Raw genomic sequence first — 19,851 nt, 5'->3', positions numbered from 1 at the left:
TTGTAATTGTAGTTTATTTTAGTTATAATAATGTAAAATCATATTCTTTAAATTTTTCGCGAAAATCTTTGACTAATTCAATTTCTTCATTTTTATCTAAACAGCAGTCTTTCCAATTTACTTTATCTTCGCAATCTAATAAATTAGGTGCACAAAACACATCTCTGAAAAAAATAGATTTAAAAATTTTTTTAATGCCATTAAACATAGATATGTAACTATAATTACCTTGCAAAATGTAATGGAAAATGATTCATATTTCGCGTCAACAATGTTTTGTCTGGTAGTTCCGCTACAAAATAAGGTCCCTGAGATGGCAACATTTCTGGTGAAGTTAATTCTGGCAAAGTTTCAAATTCTAAGTTATATTCTTCTGCTTTGTCCTATTATAATGAAAATAAATTATGTTAATGGTCGTAGATTAATTAAACTTATACGGTTGTTTATAAAATAGTTCAATCTATTTTATTAATGTGTATTATATTGCAGTCTAAATATTAATAGGACCTCTGGTAAGAATTTTGAAGATTTAAAAATAAATTTAATGATGAATGTGCACCTCAAAGTTAAACTTTGAGGAGTAAACTTAATGGTATAATATACTTTTTAGGTAATAAAAGCAGTTGTTCTACAATTTCTAGACAAACGGAGTGAAATGTGTTCCCTGTGGACGTTATAATTTCAGTGAGTATGGTATGTGTTGCTTAGTCGTTGATGAAAATTCCGAGTATTGTTGTAACCAGCAAGTATCTACTTTGGTTACGATGCGAATAGATAGTGGTGGCATGAGAGAGAAAATAATATTAGGATTAAGAATGAGTGGGATTAAATTTGAAGTCTATCAGTATCAAGACACAGACACCTAGTCATTTCTCAAGGGGCGGATGCAAAGGTTCCAGGTTGTAGAGCATTAGACCATTAACTCCAGCTTTATTGTGAAACACTACGCCCCATTTCAACTTAAATATATCAACAAATTTGTAAGGTAACTTCCCAAAATTAGTGTTAAAAAATTCTCTTCCAACAAATATACTACAAAACCATACATTAAAATACGACTATATAGTTGACTATCTTCTTTGCTGGGTCACAAGTATCTTAATAAAGCATGTTCATTACATATAAAGAATGTAATATTAATTTGAATTAGTTAAGTATTATACCTCAAAGCTATGTGCCATTTTCCAAGCGCGTGGTTTATCAATTCCTAATGCGTTGATTTGTATATGTGACGACTTATAATTTCTTTCAGTAAAGCACACTTCATGATTGTTTGCCTGAAAAAATTTTCTTAATGCATCCTTAAATCGAGTCAATTCTTCCCAATCGTCTTCAGTAAGTAGAGCAGCTGATTGTATATGTACAATGGACATAATTAATACATGATAATCGTTAATTGGGCCTTTAGCCAATGCCAAATAAAAATGTTCACCCACCGAGATCACTAAATGTTTCTCAACATCCGGAGATGATAGGCAAAACCAACATTTTTCTATAAAATTGTTTAAAATAAAATTTTGTAATATTATTTTTTCTATTGCTATTTACCCTGCGCAATCCCTTGAAACTTTGGGCGCTTTTCTTTGCGATTACCTTTTCCACCACCTCTACGTTTACGATCTTCTTCATTGCCAGCTTGCATATCGTAAAAGTACTGTCTTTTGTCGGACTAAATAGAAAACAAAGAAACTTATTGTATATAATGCATATCATTTATCATATTTGAAGATGTACACACATTTTCATTAGAAATTTTGTAATCGGCAAAATCGATTCCTAGATATGGACATTTAGTTTCATTCGTGGTTTTCTGTATTAGTTCCATAACACGCATTTTATCTACAGGAGTCATATTTAATGCATATATATATTTCTCTTTTGCATTGCCCACATTTGCTAAAGATATAAATCGAGTAGATAACTCTAATTGCGTTGATTGATCAGCTGGTATCCTGTTATAAATATTATGAGATTTTAAACGAATAAAATATTGCTGTAATTTAAAAATAATTAGCATTACCTAAATGGAGCTGGTTCGTTATAACTACCATTATTTGAGCTACAGAAATGATAACGTGGTTTTATTTCTTTACAAAGAAACGAAATCAATTTTGATGCATTTGACTACAATTATTTAACGAATTGTTAATATATATAAAGTACATATTTGTATTTAAATTGAATTACATACATTATTTTCTTGTATTCCGAAAGGTTGTTGGGAAGTCAAAAGAATATCAACACCCTTATACTCACTGGCTGAACTTTTACTAACTAAACATGAATTGCGAAGTGTAATGATATCATCTTTGTTAAAACAGCATTCTTTGTTGGAATCTTTTGATTCTTCAATTCCGCTCAAATAAGCAATTTTAATTCCTGAACTAAGTGTGTAAAGACCGCGCTTACCTAAAATCAGAAAATATAATGTAATAATGAGAAAATATAATGAAATATAATTGAACTAAATAGATTATTTATTACCTAAATAGGTTAAATTGCTACAGATTTCCCCATCCTCAATATCATCATAAAACATTAGATGCTCATTTTTAGTTGGTCCAAGTATATAAGTGGGTACAGCAACTTAAGTAATAAAAATATATTAACGAAAGATAATTTACAATATAATTTTATAAAAGGTTTTTAAAAAAACATACTAATTTTAGCACCATTTTTATATGCTATTAATTTCTCATTATCTTCTAATTTGCCAAAAAAATCTCCAACACAAAGCAACATATCAAATGGCCCAGCTTTTTGATTTGTTTTGTTCACTTTCGTAAAAAGCTGATTGAAATTCCCGCAAACATCTCCTGTTACCAAACTACAGCAAATAATATTGATAAATAAAAGTACCCATATAAATAATAGTATTAATAGACTTACATTTTTACTTTCGTATCCATTTAATTAATTTGCAACAAAATTAATTTATAAGCATAAATAATTTTTTGTTTGGTCTCAACACACAAAACACGATTGTGTCAGTTTTGACATTTGTCAGTTATTTGCAGAGTTGCCAATATATGCATAATTTATGTTGCATGCACACGAAGTGAATAAACATAAGAAAGTCGAAAGTCATTGCAAAATAGTTTTAATAATAAATTCTATATTATTTATAATTTGAACTTAAACTCATTTGCTTTATATTGAGCCCGAGTAACAACAACATTTTAATAATATGTGATTTAAATTTAAACAAATACTACCACTGAAGCCATTTAGTTTTTCACAATTAAACATAGTAATAGTAAGAAAATTTTAAAATTAAAACCTGTCTCTCATCAAGCAGCAACTTTTTTTCTCTCCCTCTGGTAGGAAACCCTTCCTTGTCTAGAAGGTCCTTGAGTTTGTCCCGAGATGAACATCGTCCAAATCAACGTTAACTTCCTCCATACTCTTTATAGTAGTCTTCAACTACCGTTTCCTTTCGCAGATCTCATTTAAGCCTTGCGCTTCCAGATCCCCCCAACACCTTTTACCGTACTTCGATGAGCGAGACTCTTATGCCTCCACCATGCTTATATACAATCGTTGCTCTCGTGACCTTGATCACGGAGTCTACCGCTTTCCAAATCCTGTGCTTGCGCTATAACCCCACCTACTTCACCTATTCCCAATCTACTTGCGCCTTACCCATGCTTTCTGGCTTAGATATACGTAGCCCCTAGGCAATAAGTCACCTGGACACAATAATTTGTTTTCATTTCTACTTTTTAACACTGATATCTATATTCTAATAAAAGCATTTTTGAAATAAATTGAAAAAATATATAAAAAATTTAATAATAGCATTTTATCAACAAAAATTTTTAAATAAATTTGTTGTAATACATTATTTACTACTAATTTTTAATAAATTCCATTTTTTATTCGCATAATAAATTAAATAATTTACAAATATATTTTTTTATGTGTGTATGTATAAGATATAATAAACTCAAGCAACAAGTGGCAACATGTGTAATTTTAGGAAAATTTGTACAACTATTTTTTCATATGGATTGAACCAACATTAATAGTTCTTCTTTCAAAAAATTAACATCAGCGGAATTAATAACAGTTTCATTTGTTAAAGTAAAAAGCAGTGAGACGTTTGGAATGAGTCTTAAAAAGAAAAGAAATATTTAGTTTATAACAAATTTAAGATATATATTTTTATATACCGCATATCATAAAGAGTTTTATCCAAATCTGCTTCGGTAAATTTACCACCACTTGATATTACCAAATTAAACTCAGTTGCTTCATCGATTAAACATGATTGTACAAATTCATAAATATCACTGACTCTGTCGTAAACATTGAATGTGCCCTAATTTTGTAAAAACCGAAATTCAGTACTGGCTATATAATATGTGCATCAAACTCACCTGAATATAAATTCCATTCGGAAACTTAACACGGACTAAAGAGTAACGATACATGCGTAAGTTTCTTTGCTCCTCGCGTTCCCGCATTGCTTTTGTTTTAAGCACTTGTGCACTTTCAATAGCTTCACTTCGCAATTGCTGTTCACGCTTGATCTCTTCTGGTGAAATTCTGTAGAAGTCATCTGGAAGTGTTACTCTCCTTACTTGTGATGGTAACAATACTTTAATATTTCGATCCAATTCTAATGGAATGGGTTCTGCGTTCCTCAACGCTTCTAACAAAGTTTGCAAATCGAAATCCGTTTCTGTATGTTCCTTAGACCAAAGTAGAAAAGGTTCACCATCTAATTCAATTTCTTGAAAGCCAGCGGCAAGTAAAAAGTCTAATGCCCCTTCAACATAACGCACTTTTTCACTAAAAATTCTGTAACACACATTCAATTTTAACACTGAAATTCATATTATTTTTAAAACGAATCACCTGTTAGACATTCTTATTTTACAGTACTTTTCATCATCGGGGTGGTTGATAATATTTTCCAGATATTTTGTTAAAGTTTGTATACAATCTTCTGCCTAAAAAATATATATATTATATTAGTTATATATTATAAAAAAAAATTATTGACCTTCTCTTTAGTATTGCAATTATGTATAATTAGACATGCGGTAAGTGCGCGTTCCCCTTCTAACTGTTGGTACAGGAACTCTTTAATTTTTATTTTCCAATCCTTTTTGGGCAATATTTCTTCACTTATTAATGGACAGCGGAAGAAAACCCCTTGACATGCAAGATTTTCGTTTTGTCTAATAGAAACAGTCGAAGTAGTTGCTACATCAGTTTGACTTGATTCGGCAGATCTTAACTTTCTTTCTGCTTCAAGTTCACGCTTTGCTTGAGCTTTGATTGCTGCTAAGGAAGTGTTAAACTCTTTAGAATCCCTTTTATCTACTCGTGCTAATGCAGCAGCAGCTGCTGCTCTTGCTTCTGCGCTCAATTCTTTACGTTTTGGTGGAACGTAAGTATCGCGTGATTGGCGAGATGTTGATGGTTCTGGTTTAGGTGCATTCAATGCATGCCCTTGCCCCATACTGCCACCCAGCTTAAGCTATAAAAGATATAAGCCAAATATTAAATATTTGTTATTATTATTATTATATTTAATTTAAATTAATATTTAATACTTTAAAATATTTCTAGAAACTAAAAAATAATAACAGTTGTGTCAATAAAAATTTTTTTTTAATTTTATAAACCTAATTATATTTATTTGATATACAGCACAGTTAAGTTCTATTTATATAGTGCTTTATTCTGCATTCATCCATTTATTTACCTTGAATGAAGCCTCTTGCTTCTTTTTTAAAAAATATTTCTTAATTTTTGACATTTTAAGTTTTTATATTCTTGGGGAATGCTCTTTAGGAAGTTTTAGATTGGCGACGGACCGTTTAAGTTCTTCGATCTCTTTCAACGTACCTGAAATGTATGTAATTTTCTTAAATATATATATATTTATTTATATATACATCTATATACGTATTATATATATATTTTTATATATGTATTTATATATATATATATATATATTTATATATATATATATATTTATATTTCTTTATATATATATATTATATATATATACTTACAATAAACTTACTTGGTCGTACAAACTTTTCTGTGATCACTCTACCGTATATGTGCCAGGAATAAGCTATTAAAAGAGCTGTGCTGAAAATGAGTAATAGTACCAATTTCAGTAGGATGAACTGAAGAGGGGTAAATTCAATAGGGCTTTTCCAGCCGCTGCTAAAATTGTATATTTCGGTCTTAAGTAGAATAGATGAATTTACTGCTACGCCTTTAAGAAAATCGTACGAAATTTTAGTAAAATAAAAACTTTCTTCAATAAACGATAAATTCATTTCATCACTTTTAGTTTAAAAATAAAATGTCATTAATGTTTGCTTAAATTTCGTTACATTAAATTTCAATTTATGAAATCATAAAAATTATCCTGCACTTTTTCACCGAATGAATAATCACAGAAAATTTGACGTTTCTCCAGTTTGTGTGTTTAAAAGTGTATTGATATAATTCAAAACAAGTTAGTGTTGTAAAATTATTTAAAAGATTCTTGTATTAGCAGTGAAGTTTGATTTTATAACGATATCGTATATACAGGGTATTTCAACATTAATTACCTTAATACAACGATTTTGTATATATAAACGATTAATCTAAACTAAGCAATAGATTAAAAAATATTAACTTTTATTTCGAGCCTTAATTTTTTTTTATATATCTATACGTATTTCGGCAAATTCGCTTTTGTTTTCATTAGGAAAATTCCTAATTAACGGTCAACAAATATTTGACAAATAATACTTAATTCTTTTTAATTTACTGAAATTAAAAAATTATACGCAATTCTTGAAGTTGTGAAGAATTATTATTTATATTTAAAACTTTAACTTTAAGTTTTATTACGTGTTTGCATATATAAGCCTAACTAAACTTCCGGTTCTTCCAGAGTTGCCATCAAAAGTAGTATTTATTTTATCTTGTTCTTTTGCGATATGCTTACAAAAGAAATGGCCTAATTATATATAAGTTCTCACTTGTATAAATAAATTTAAATTAAACTGTTTTTGAACTTTTTTTTTCGGTTTTAGGAGCAATGCCCACTCCTAAGTGGCTTAACGATATATAATAGAATTTTTAACGAATAAAATTCTATTATCAAATTCTAATGAAAATTAATGAAAACGTAGCTTACTTTTTATTATTATACTAGTTAACAGAAATTGTTAATATTTAAAAAAAATTATTTAAAAATATTTGAAATATTCTTGAATAATTAGAATATGCAGCTTTTCTGTTTCATATCAACTCTTAAAACTTTTTTTAAAGCTTTTTTTGAAAATTCGTTGACGTTCAAGGCTTTCGAATTCGCCCAGTTTGACCAGGTATGATATATAACTGTCACAAAACCATATCATTGCAAACAATGTTACACGTTTTGCTATTTAATTTATGTAAGCAATATTCAACTTTAATCACACTTAAAAAACATACGTTACTTACCTTAAGTCATTATTAAGTTGCGACTATTAAATCGGCTTTATTTATTTCTTCAATTTGGTGGACATTTGTTTTAGACAAGTTGTATATGACTTAATTGGGATATCCAAATATATTATTATGTTTATAAATTAATATCCTTATTTATTTTATATTAAAGTTAATGTAAATGTTTTGATCGTAAAGTCCTTGACCTATTTTATTTAAATAAGAACACATAAACACAAAAATAAATTTGAGTTAAACATGCAATTTTGTCGAATTCCCAACTGCAGGAAACTTTTTTTAATTTTACTAAATTTTAGGGTGTCATCTGTTGCACTTCCCCATTTTATTTGCACTTATTATATAATATTGAGAATTGTTGGTTGTTTTTATGTTTGCATTTTCATTGTCTGACTTGGTTCGATTCGTGTGCCAAAAATATATTTTACGTTATCCTAAACAACAGCTGTTGGCAGGATGCGTATAATTGCGCCATAATCATTTCCTTCTTTATCTTTTATACCTTCATACCTTATCTCTTTAGTGTACCGGCATGAATTCTTTTGTTTAATTGAATGGTGTTGTGAAGTTTTTTTTATATTACGAATTTTGTGTCTTCCTGTTTTTATCACGCACAATTAAGTCAGATTGTTAGTAATCCTTTTAATTTTAAGGATTAAAGTTGATGTAAGTATTTCTACCTAACAGATCTGTGGGTGATGATACCACACTTCTTTACTATTTTGATTTTTGATTTTATCTAAATCATCTCTTGAACATATAAATGAAGCAAAAATAAAAATGTAACTTATTTTATCTGAAAAATTCATTTAAAGATGTTTGATAGTTTGTTGATAATGAATTATATTATAGGACATGGTGTTTCACACATTACTTAACAAATTGGTCGTTCAATCCAGTAAGCAATTTGATTTAACCAATCCCAGATCAACAAAATATCCAACTATAGCAGAGAGAAATGTATTTATCTGAAGAATTGATTCTACAGGATGAAATAGTGTAATAACGAGAAATTATATTAGACAAAATTTTTGTCGTAGTTTTTGTACAATTACTAAATTAATTAAAATTAGAGTTAGAGTGGTTTCGTTTTAACAAGAGGTTGTGTTTATATTCACATCCATTTGTATGCAAAAAAGTATACGTAAAAAATGATGTTGTTATTTAATGTGGTTAAATACAATCTGCTCTTAAATTCTTAATTCTTATATAATCTCTTTTTTCATATTTATTTTTTAGAATTAACAAGTTTCTCCAATGGTTTTAACATTTTATTATTAAAATTTATATTGGTACTAAAATATAAACACATATATAACATATATATAAAATATAAACACATAAAACATATTGAAATTGTATAAATTTTATTATCTTTAGATTATATTGTCAAGAAGTGATTTATCTCCTTATGGCCTTAGTAAGCCATTTACTAGATCGATTGGATTAAACTACAGTATGACAAAGTTTACCTTCTAAAAATTATGTTATAACATTTTATATATAACAAATTAATTAAAAACAATTTTGAATATTTTAAGAATTTATATTCAACATTTATATGTTGAATTTATTTAAATTTATGAATTTTAAAAGGTGAAACATTTTTTTTGTTTCAATTGAAATAATTTAATTAAAATATTGATTTGATTGTAGAAGTTATATATATTTTCTAAATTATGAAAAATTTATCATTATGCAAAATGAAATGATAAACGATTATTAGTATAATCAAAAATTAGTATATCTATATTTCGTTTTTCAATTGAATTATTATTTATTAATATAGGGTTCTTATAAGTTTTAGTTTTTTTTTTGAAGAATATAAGAGTTTTTATTTTTTAATTACGTTATTATTTATTACTATAGACTGTTTTCTTTTATGTTTTAGACTATAAATTTTTTTTTTTTTTTGAAGAATAAGTAGTTTTTTTTTCAAGTAAGGAAATTTTTATGTTAAGTAATATTTTCAATGTGTGCCCAAATTAAGTTATTAAATAATGTTAAGGAGTCTGTTATTTTTTTTAATATTACTTACATATATACTTGGTTCATAACTAAATAAATAAATTAAATAAATTCAGAAATTATTTTAACTTACGCTCTTTACAGTCCCATTTTGCAAGAATTCCTGAACTCTTTAACAAGAAAGGTTCTTTATGCATTCTTTCAAGGTTTTACACCCAAGCGCAGATTTTACAGATTTTAATGAAAAAACTTTAGAATAATATTGGTTACTATGAAGTCTTTCAAGGGCTCCTCCAGCTTTGTAGAATGGTTAATTCGGTTCTTTATTGTCGTTTACTGACAATGCCAAAATGTCAGTTCATACACATCTTTTCTGACCCTAAACAATCTGACAGAAGTTATTTAGGAAGTTTTGATGCATTCACTGTATTGCCCGAATCTGCAAAATTGTTTTAATTGTGCAACTTTGGCCAACCGAAGAGCCTGAAAATCACCTGGCAAAATTTTGCTCTAATAAACTATAGAAGTTATATACCGACAAAATCATAAAATTACTCGAAAAATGGTAAATGATCACATATAACAATTGCTAATATAAATTTTATTAAATTTAATTTTCAATCAGGAAAGTATTTGTTCGAAAATGTCCCAAAAAGCAGTGGATACTTTTTATATCACCTGATATTATTTTTAAACTTAATTTTTGAAGTTAAATATGTATGACAAAATAAAACTATGATACCAATAGAAGGGTTTTAGAATAGTAGTAAACAAAATTTTTTTTTTAATTAATATAATTTTTTGAATATCGTCAAATATTCATCATCAGTAGCATTTAAAAATATTCGTTAGTTTTATAAGTCTGTAAGTGTAGAATTGTTAGACAAAAATGGCAGGCTTATTTATAATTTTTGTTTGGTTTTATGATTTATTTAATTTACGTCTTAATTCCTTAGAATTTTTTCATTTATGTGATTATATTTCTTGCGCTATACAGTTACTATGAGACCTTTTTCTCTTTGCGAAATATTATTTATTATTTTCATTTATCACGAAGTTGCAAAGGTATTTTTTGCGAATCTTCACAGAGAAAATGCCAATGCTCTAGTAGAAATGCGATCACGAACGTACACCAAGCAGGGATCAAAGTTGGTGGTGCTGAACATGATCGCTGACTACTTTGTGGCCTTTGTATGTCTTTTGTGTTGTTTTGTTTCGCTTGTAAAAGTTTTCCTTTCTTTCTATTTAGTTTTTTTCATTTTTTTCTAAAGTCAATGACTGCTCGAAATGTAGCAAAAATAAAAAGACAATAACTTCCAGGGTGTTGATTCATTTTAAGTTTGAGTTTGCCTTTTCTTTTAAAACTGTAAATTTTATTCATTTACTTTTTCATTAATTTCGTACTTTGAAATGAAAACATATACTAATTTAAAAGTTTAAATTATAGTATTTAAATATTTGAAATTTTTTTTCAAATCATTGCCACAATTGTAATTAACATTCCATTTGGGTTTGGTAGATCTCTGTAAAATAATTTTGCAGAATTAATAAATAAAAAAAAACTAAATTGCACTCGCGCATGCATTTACTTTTCCATAAGCTGCACTTAACCTGAAAAACTTGTTACTTCGTTGCAATATTTCTGCTCAAAATTGCTTGTTCTTTTTGTTGTTTTTGTATTTTGGCGTACGGCCGCATCAACGAAGTGAAACTTGGCATCACCAAAGCACATTTTTTAAACACATTTGTGATTCACGAAAAGCTTGCATGGATGCCATGAAAAATTCTGCAATGCAAAAAGTGTGGATTATTTTAATCAGCGCGGTATATTTTTTATTTGTGTAATAATGGCAATGTTAGTTTTAGTACTCAACTTGCACTGAATTCAATATAATACAAAACTTTTAACAATAAATTGTTATGACGTCCAATATTCAGTATGTTTTTTTATTAGTAGTAGGCTTAGGTCGGTAATTATATTATATTAATTATTTAAAAAATTATATAAAATTATATAAAAATGTTCAATATAATATAAAACTATTTACAATAAATTGTTATTACGACCAATATTTAATACGTTTTTTATTATTATTAGGTTTAGGTCGTTAATTATATAAAATTAATTATGTAAAATATTATATAAAATTATATAAAAATGATCAATATAATATAAAACTATTAACAATAAATTGTTATGACGTCCAATATTCAGTATGTTTTTTTATTACTAGTAGGCTTAGGTCGGTAATTATATAAAATTAATTATTTAAAAAATTATATAAAATTATATAAAAATGTTCAATATAATATAAAACTATTAACAATAAATTGTTATTACGACCAATATTTAATACGTTTTTTATTATTATTAGGTTTAGGTCATTAATTTAATACATAAAAATTAAAAATAAAATGTTTTTTTAAATAAATATTATACTTATAAATATGTGCTAAATATAATATTGTATATTAATTTTTATAAAAAATTATTTGTGTTACAGATATTTCGGTTTACTTCGTAGACAATATTCAGTATAAATTAACAATCTAAGCCCAGTAATAATAAAAAACGCATAAAACTATTAAAAAATTAAATTAAATTTATTATTGACTAATTTTATATAAATTAATTTTTGGTCTAACATTCTAATATCAAGTATAACGTTGTTTCCTCGAAAATATGAACTAATCAAACCTTACGACTAGCCTGCATATTCACAAGTTGTATATGAGCATAGTCAGCGATCTATTATATTTAGAGACTTATAATCTAGTAGGATTTTTCTTTATTATAAAATTATTATGGAGTAATACTTTAATTAACACCCCATATGCCTATGATGGAAAAATTGCATTTATTAATTTATGGATGTTTAGTTAAAAACATTTTTTACCCTAGGTTGGGCACAAGTACAGTTAATTACATTGGTACCTCATATGTCTAGCCTGATCCATAATCGTTTTTAGTCATTTGTAAGCAAATATATTGCATTATTGGTGGAATTAAATGTAAAGAATATATGTGGAATAAATCAATGTAGTAATTTTTTAAATTCTAATTAATTTGTTTGAGTTAACATTAAAATTAAACATTAAAATTCTCAAAATTTACATTTTACAAATAATCTATATGGTTTCCAACGTGTCTGCAGAACCAACTATAATTTTTCATTTATATTTTGTTTTTCACTTTTTTCGTGAAAGAAAAGAAAAAGCCGGAAAATTGCGCATACTCGAGTACCAGCTCTCGTAGAGACTAAAAATTATTGTAGGTTGAGATTGGCATGTGGCTTTATAGAAAAAAATTGGTTTCTTATTTTATGTTGGCATTGCGATTATTTTGTGTTTTCTAGGTTTTATTATGGTTTCGTAGTTTTGTGAAAGTCAAGGCTAAAAAACTAAAATAGTTAACTGGCTTTGCAATTCATATAATAATACGTTAAAATAAATATATAAATATTTTTCTGCTTATGCAAATATGAAATTTATTTGTCTTTTAAGTTATGTATTTAAATTCAATTTTTATTAAAATTAAAATATAAATTATTTTCATAGTTAAAAATACTACTTTTCTGAAACAAGTTATAAAAACTTAAATGAGATAAAAAGAAGAATAATACTACATATACACGTATACATATGAATTTTAGAACATATTTTATATATTCTATTGTCTTTTTACACCACACGCTTAATCCTTAAAAATGCTAAAATAATTATAATTTAAAATTGAAATTTATATGTTTGACCCAAAAAACTCAAGGAAAAGATAGCTTGACGATGTAAAGTAGGCGACCTCAAAAAAAAACGCACTAGTCACCCAAAAGATGTGGAGACATTAAAAAAGTCCACAAAATCGTTTTGGAAAACCAAAAAGTGAAGTTGAAAAAGATCGCTACTACTTTAAAAAGTTTAAAGTAATGTTATACCTATAAATTATACCTATAAGAAAGCTCTTTTGAAGTGGCAACAACCTATCCATAATTTTGTGAGGCTCTTTGGAGCTTTTGACGTGAGATATTTGGTTATAGTCTTTGGCCATCATGGCCAAATTGCACAATTTTCACTTTGAATAGCTTCCACGCCCACAATACTCACTAGACTTGACTCCCAGCAATTACTACCTGTTTGCAGATCTCAGAAAAATCCTCTAAGGTAAATCTACTTCCCTCCTATGAAAAAATCATCGCCGAAACTGAGGCATATTTTAGAGATATATCATTTTACAAGAGAAATATCGAAATGTTAGAGAATCGGTGAAATGATTGTATTAATCTTGATGAAGACTGCATTGGTTGAAAAAGTCGAATTTTCAAAAAAAATTTTGTTTTACCGGTTATCGTACGAACTTATTAGCTAATGGGGTAAATAGTATAACTCATGCTCTTGTGATTCATACAATTACTTTACTTTAGTTACTGTAGACTTTGGCAAGTACCTAATTGTTTACAATTAACTAAATTGTAGTTACTGGAACAATTTCAACAGATATAAATGTGAATACATTTATAACGGGATGTAGTAAATTACATCCCTGTACTTGAAGAAACCTGTATTGGCATAACCAAAGTATTTTAGTTTCCTCAAACTAATTCAACGGGTCTTCAATCACTTTATGTGATTTGTGACAAATATATATATGTGAACATTCTCATCTGATTATAAAATGTTAAATTAAGATGGTTTTATGTCATTGCAGAAGGTTCTGTGTACAATTTGAATTCTCTCATCTGCCAACTCTAAAAAGTCTGCAAATCTCAGGCAGATCAGGAACTAACACATATATAAATGTAAATGTAAATGCTCATTTGATTAAAGAATTTTAGATTTGAATAGTTTTGTGTGATTATAGAAGGTTCCCTTCTTAATTAATTCTTGAATTGTATTATGTACCATCTCTCATCTATCATCATCTATTTTGAGCTCATTACTATTGGATCTAACCGACGTTCTTAACACGTGTGTTTTTTGAATGAATACACCTGCGTAATCCAGAATATTACAATATGGGTACTGTTCATAGTTTTGTATCGAAAAGCAGGAATGCAACGGTTATTATACTTTCACCAAAAATACAATGTATGATCATTTTTTTTTTGAAGCTTCGCGAATATCCTGTGTATAAACAGTCTTTTAAAAAAGTTCTCTTTAAATAATAATGCAGATATATAAATATAAGCAGGTTTTCGATAAAAGTTATTTCTTAAATGTATATCAGTATGAATATTAATACTAAAAGGTAAAACCTATTCTCAATTTTTAAAAAGACAATAATTTACATAAGTAATACAAATTACATGAATTTAAATAATCATGAAACCCATTAACTTTTTCCACACATTCATTCCATGTGTCTATAAATAAAAGGAAATAAAAATTAAGCCTTTCATTGTTCTATGGAAAAACTATACCTACTTGTCCGGAAATAAATTTGGTATTATAATCATTTACCCATGTGCCCAATTTACGTAGTGCACAAGACTACAACTATTTTTTTTTTTTTTAAATTTGGAGTTCATCGTTCAATTTGACTCGTGTCCTCCTCAATTTATTTTATTATTCCTTTTTCATTGTGCGTGATTATCATGATTATCGTGTGTGAGATTTTTTTTCTGGACTAACGAGTTAATTTCTCTAACACCAATAAAATTGACTCGTTCACAACTTTTGTGGCGTAATTTTTCAATAAATACTATGAAGTAATTGTTAATAATCTGTACTCGTATAAATTTACAATATAAATAAATGTTTATTTTTTCTTTATTCTATACAATAAAGCGAAGTCGTGAAAACTTGGCCGAATAGGAAACAGACATTTCCTCAGTGACTACCCAGCTTTAGCTATCAGAAGAAACAGATTTTTAAGAAAGTTTTTTCTTGTCCATTTGGAAGACTGCTTTTCAGATAGAACAAAAGTTTAAGTTTAGTTTAGTTAATGCTAATTTACATAGCGGGATAAATCTAGTTTCCTTATTATATAAGGCGGTAAGGTGTCTACCGCTCAATCATAGCAACTATATAATAAAATAAATAAGTTCAGTTTAATTAAGTGTATAGATTAGTTGTACAATATTTAGAACAGTAAAGTTTGATATATAAGCTAAAAAAACAGTTTTTTTTAAAAATAGGAATATACGCAAGGCATATTACGTTATCTAAGAAGTTTGTAACCAGTGAAGAAAATCTGATAAAGTATCCACATGCATATATATACATTGACCACTTTGACGAGACAAATTACATTAGCCGAGTCGGCCTGTCTGTTTGACTGTTTCAATTCAACTTCAATCTCTCAATTTTTGAGATAAATAACTAAAATTCTACACGCAATCCTTTGAGAACTGATATGTAAAATTTATTCAACTAAAATTATATATATGATCATATATATACGATAGCTGCGTTACAAACTGATCCATTAGTACTCATACTGCTTCTCTTTTGTATGGCATAGAAGCGCGTTATCACAGAATGATGAATTGTTCGTTTACAAAATTCGTTTCTTTGAGAGATTTTTAGTCATCAATAACTTGGCGACGATTACCACATCATTAATGATTTAATATTAAGCAGTTATTTAGTGTGGATGAATGACGATGCCCCAGCAAAAAAACTTGAATTCGGTTTATTTATCAGAATAGAACCGATCGCTAAATTCTAATATTTTCTAAACGAATTATAGGTTATAATGTGGATTTTCCTATGCACAACGAAAATACTAGAAAAAAATTTTTGGTGGACTTTCTGCAATGTATTATTTGAAGATTATATTGTCAATCGGAAGTTCTATCCACTATTACCCTCTCCTATAACGCCACTTTCTATACGCCTTGTTTACTTAGTTCCTAATTTTTAAAATAACGTTCACATTGTTCTGGAGCTTCTTTAGCAAGGTGTTTTTTTTTGTGGACTTTTCTTATATTCTGAACATCCATTACGTTGTTTTTAATTTCTATTTCATCTTATATTTCTTAATATTGTTTTATTTTTAGTAATCATTCTAACGAAATAAAATGTTTTATTAAATTTTTATTTTATTTTATTTTTATTATTTTATTAAATTATTTTTTCAAACTATTCACTGCAAAGGATACATTTTAATATTGAGATTTTAAAGCGGAAGGATTAATGCTGTTATCATGCACTTCTATTATCCGCTTGACTAATGACTGATAAAACTTTTACACACATTTTTTTAACACATTTTCAATATAAAATCTATATACCTCGGTAATAAATTAAATTCTTAAGTGACTAACTTTAACTTTAAATATTTTACAACCTACGCAATCCATTTTAGAACACAAAATTCGAATCTATGATCGCAGTTTCTATTTAAACCGGACGCGTAAACTATAGCAACACCATACGGTCAAAACTCCATTCGATTTCATTGTTTAATGGAGTTCGGATGCTGTAAACCTTTTTAAGTACAAAGAAACTCTTTATGACTTTCAGCGTCAATGATCTTGTCTGCCTTTCGTTGAAAACAGAGTCGATTTTCTCCAAGCCCAACAGCTTGGGTTCTGTGTAATTTTTATGTTAATTGAAATACAAAGTAAATAAATAAATATAATGCAATATTTTATGGGGTTTATAAATGTGTGTGGCTTACGTTGTTGTGGAGCGTTTTTTTATTTACCCAAAACCGAAATTAAGAAAAATATAAAAAATTGTTTACGTTTTAAAATTTCATGGGAAATTTCACACTCAGCACATAACTTTCAGCTAATTAAGTGCATCCTTTGATGCTGGATTAGTTTTGCGCCCGTATTTGAATGGTTCAATTAACTACTCTATGTGAATAATATTGAACCGTATCAATTCTGTTTTTAATGATATAACCACTTGACTTGATATAGAAACATTTTTAGTGAAGTCATTTCCTCATGAATCAAAAAAAAGTAATAAGAAAATCTTAGACAGGAAAGTTCAATTACCTTTAATTATTTTGGGCGGAGTAGATGAGATCAAGTGCTTAATTAAAATAATTGAAATACCATATATGTGAACGGTTAAAAAGTTCACATACATATATATGAGTAAATATTTTTAATTTAATAATTTAAGTATTAATAGCAGATTTATATATATTGGTTATGAATATTTCCATAATTATGTTGAAGAACTGAACTTCTTATTCACATTTCATTACTTACACAAAATGACAGTCTTTTACTTGATAGGTCAGTGAGTTTAAGTGAATCACATTTTCTCGAAATAGCCTTACAAACCTTTCAAATAACCTTTATAGTTTTCAAATATGAAGTAATTAATCTGCATTAATTTAGTAGATTTCATTATATATCAAAGAACTTCTGTGAAACAAATTCAGTCATTCCTGAACATATTATGTATATGAATAATGTAATTCACAAAATTACACTTCTTCTCTACCTACTATGCCATAAACCACAAATTGTTGTTTAGAATATATGGATGAATATAATGTATAAGTGTAAATCTCTAATAAATGAACGAGTTTCCAATGATTAAATGCTTGAGTATAAAAACGTATCTCATCACTGAACTGAATAAAAAAAATTTTTGTAATTATTCTTTCTGTTAGATACTTCTCTTAAAGCAAATGTGTTCCCTGAAGTCCAATATTTTTATTTTTTGCTTGTAATTGCCTTTTTAATAATAATAAAATAGGACTATTAAAATTTAATATATTTAAATCATTTCAAAAATATAACATTATCTTTTTGTCATTATTGTTATCATTATCAAAGCGTGTTATATACCAAATCTCATAGAATTCCATATATTTGTTACAATTTTCTGAGACATCGACACTGGTGCTTCTGGTTTTTTAAAGTATCGATTATAAATATAATCTATGCAGTACCCCCAGACTCCTTGTAGGGTTTCAATATTAAAATTCAATATAAGATAAATTATACAAATAAGCAATACCAATATTAAAAAAAACTTAATAAAAACTATAGTCCATTCTGATTCCATCACCTTTACAAGTATCCAACATATTTGATTTTGCTTACGAATCATAAATTTTACAATCTGATTTTTAAGGGGCTCATCTTCACTATATGGGAAATCTGTTTGTGAGTACGTACAAAATGTCATTTTTTCATCTTCTGTAAAATATTCTTCAGCTTCACTGTCGTTGATCTCGAACTGATAAATTATAATAAAATTATTTAAGTGAATACCACTCTTGGAGATGTTTATTTTTTTTTTTTTTTATTTTAATTTATTGATATCACCTTAGGTTTTGGTGTTAGATCTAGTAAAATCTCCAACTGTTTTGTATAGTTTTCGACTACATATGGTAAAATATCCGACAATTTCGATGTTTCACTAGAAGCATCTTTTGTATTTTTTTGAGATCTTCTTCCTGTTAGCAATTCTTCCATAGTCAATTCAAATTGATAAGGTTTTCTTAATTCTTTTGATTTTCGATAGGAGCGAATCTTAGATTTAATATCGTTGGATTTTTCTGGTTTCTGAGTTTGCCATGTTTCTAAACAGATATAAATTAATCACTTTACTCTGACTGAAATTATGTAATAATTTAGGGATATATACCCCACCGTATATGTTCCAAATTTCATTATTTAATTTTAATTTACCTTTTGTTGGTTTCCTGTTTGTATTTTGAGGTTTTAATGGATTTTTCTTAGATTTTTCATCAAGCACGTGTAAACTAAAGTGTTAATGAAAATTTTATAATTTCCTTAGTTTTTGAAAATGTATAAATGCATTTTATACCGACCTATTAAATTTTAAAAACGGGTGCTCAACCTCAGCATATTTAGTAGTAGACTTAGTTAAGTGATTAATTGAATAATCTCTTAAAATTATATTTTTTAATTAGAATTCGAATAAAATTTATTTATAAATAAATAAAGCAATATATTTAAAACTTACTTGAAATCAAAATTGGAAAATTCTCTAGACTTCCCTATATTCTCCATGTTCTTATAGGAGTTTTACAAAAAATTCCTATATATATTGCACTTTTTTGTATTTATTACTATTTTTTATTTATTACTTTTTGTATTTATTATTTCTATATAATAATCGTAGCATATTTTTTTATTTCGAATTTGACATTTAACTCAATGTCTTTTTTATGACATTATTATTTCTGAACTGAACCGGTCTTAAATCGAAACCTTTTATTTTAATTGAACTCAACCATAAAAATATTTTAAAACCGCTAGTGTAAATACTAGATATACCGTTTTCACCCTATAATTAATGTTGCTGCAATGCTATACGTAAAGTCTATACCTAACCTACATTATTAACTGCCAACTTTACAAATACCTCATTGTTCTAACTATTCTTGCAAATATATATATATATATATTTTTTTTTTTCACTTATGATAAATAAAGTTTGCTAAATATTAAGTTTATTAATCCCTCTTTTTCGGTGGAA

The 19,851-nt window shown here is 27.3% G+C and overlaps 4 protein-coding genes across 4 annotated transcripts; all 4 read right to left on the bottom strand.

The window, feature by feature from the left end:
* Nucleotides 1–28: 28 nt before the first annotated feature.
* On the bottom strand, nt 29–3,014 carry LOC119683547 (CWF19-like protein 1 homolog; the record flags this gene model as incomplete). Its single annotated transcript, XM_038097262.1, has 10 exons — nt 2,890–3,014; nt 2,661–2,827; nt 2,485–2,586; nt 2,192–2,409; nt 2,021–2,124; nt 1,739–1,952; nt 1,549–1,669; nt 1,164–1,492; nt 229–383; nt 29–164 (listed from the first exon to the last, which is right to left on the bottom strand). Coding segments are annotated over exons 1-10 (1,566 nt in total), but the record flags the coding sequence as incomplete, so codon positions are not given.
* An 878-nt stretch (nt 3,015–3,892) lies between these two features.
* Nucleotides 3,893–5,809, bottom strand: LOC119680823 (UBX domain-containing protein 6). Its single transcript, XM_038093817.1, has 6 exons — nt 5,717–5,809; nt 5,009–5,488; nt 4,861–4,955; nt 4,380–4,803; nt 4,173–4,321; nt 3,893–4,113 (listed from the first exon to the last, which is right to left on the bottom strand). The coding sequence occupies exons 1-6, from the start codon at nt 5,768–5,770 to the stop codon at nt 4,002–4,004; spliced, it is 1,314 nt and encodes a 437-aa protein (XP_037949745.1). The 5' UTR covers nt 5,771–5,809; the 3' UTR covers nt 3,893–4,001.
* On the bottom strand, nt 5,768–6,321 carry LOC119680824. The gene is made up of 2 exons (XM_038093819.1): nt 6,041–6,321; nt 5,768–5,859 (listed from the first exon to the last, which is right to left on the bottom strand). Exons 1-2 carry the CDS (start codon nt 6,303–6,305, stop codon nt 5,780–5,782), a joined length of 345 nt encoding a protein of 114 aa, XP_037949747.1. The 5' UTR covers nt 6,306–6,321; the 3' UTR covers nt 5,768–5,779.
* Nucleotides 6,322–18,148: 11,827 nt separating this feature from the next.
* LOC119683049 lies at nt 18,149–19,443 on the bottom strand. Its single transcript, XM_038096650.1, has 5 exons — nt 19,336–19,443; nt 19,181–19,258; nt 19,038–19,111; nt 18,672–18,928; nt 18,149–18,582 (listed from the first exon to the last, which is right to left on the bottom strand). Exons 1-5 carry the CDS (start codon nt 19,380–19,382, stop codon nt 18,181–18,183), a joined length of 858 nt encoding a protein of 285 aa, XP_037952578.1. The 5' UTR covers nt 19,383–19,443; the 3' UTR covers nt 18,149–18,180.
* Between the last annotated feature and the right edge of the window lie 408 nt (nt 19,444–19,851).

The sequence above is a fragment of the Teleopsis dalmanni genome, chromosome 2 (assembly GCF_002237135.1).
Source record: "Teleopsis dalmanni isolate 2A chromosome 2, ASM223713v2, whole genome shotgun sequence".
Classification (NCBI taxonomy): Eukaryota; Metazoa; Arthropoda; class Insecta; order Diptera; family Diopsidae; genus Teleopsis; species Teleopsis dalmanni.
Note: the sequence above shows the minus strand (reverse complement) of the source record. Positions and strands in the feature narration are given on the sequence as shown.

Bases quoted from the DNA above. Each gene is read 5' to 3' on its own strand.
- LOC119680823 (XM_038093817.1), bottom strand. From the start codon at position 5,770: ATGTCAAAAATTAAGAAATATTTTTTAAAAAAGAAGCAAGAGGCTTCA. The intron at 4,956-5,008 runs GTCAATAATTTT...TATATTTTTTAG, and splicing joins ATTGCAATACTAAAGAGAAG to GCAGAAGATTGTATACAAAC. The intron at 4,804-4,860 runs GTGATTCGTTTT...TGTGTGTTACAG, and splicing joins AAAATAAGAATGTCTAACAG to AATTTTTAGTGAAAAAGTGC.
- LOC119680824 (XM_038093819.1), bottom strand. From the start codon at position 6,305: ATGAATTTATCGTTTATTGAAGAAAGTTTTTATTTTACTAAAATTTCG. The intron at 5,860-6,040 runs GTAAGTTTATTG...CATACATTTCAG, and splicing joins AGAAAAGTTTGTACGACCAA to GTACGTTGAAAGAGATCGAA.
- LOC119683049 (XM_038096650.1), bottom strand. From the start codon at position 19,382: ATGGAGAATATAGGGAAGTCTAGAGAATTTTCCAATTTTGATTTCAA. The intron at 19,259-19,335 runs GTAAGTTTTAAA...TATAATTTTAAG, and splicing joins TTTTCCAATTTTGATTTCAA to AGATTATTCAATTAATCACT. The intron at 19,112-19,180 runs GTCGGTATAAAA...TTAACACTTTAG, and splicing joins CCGTTTTTAAAATTTAATAG to TTTACACGTGCTTGATGAAA.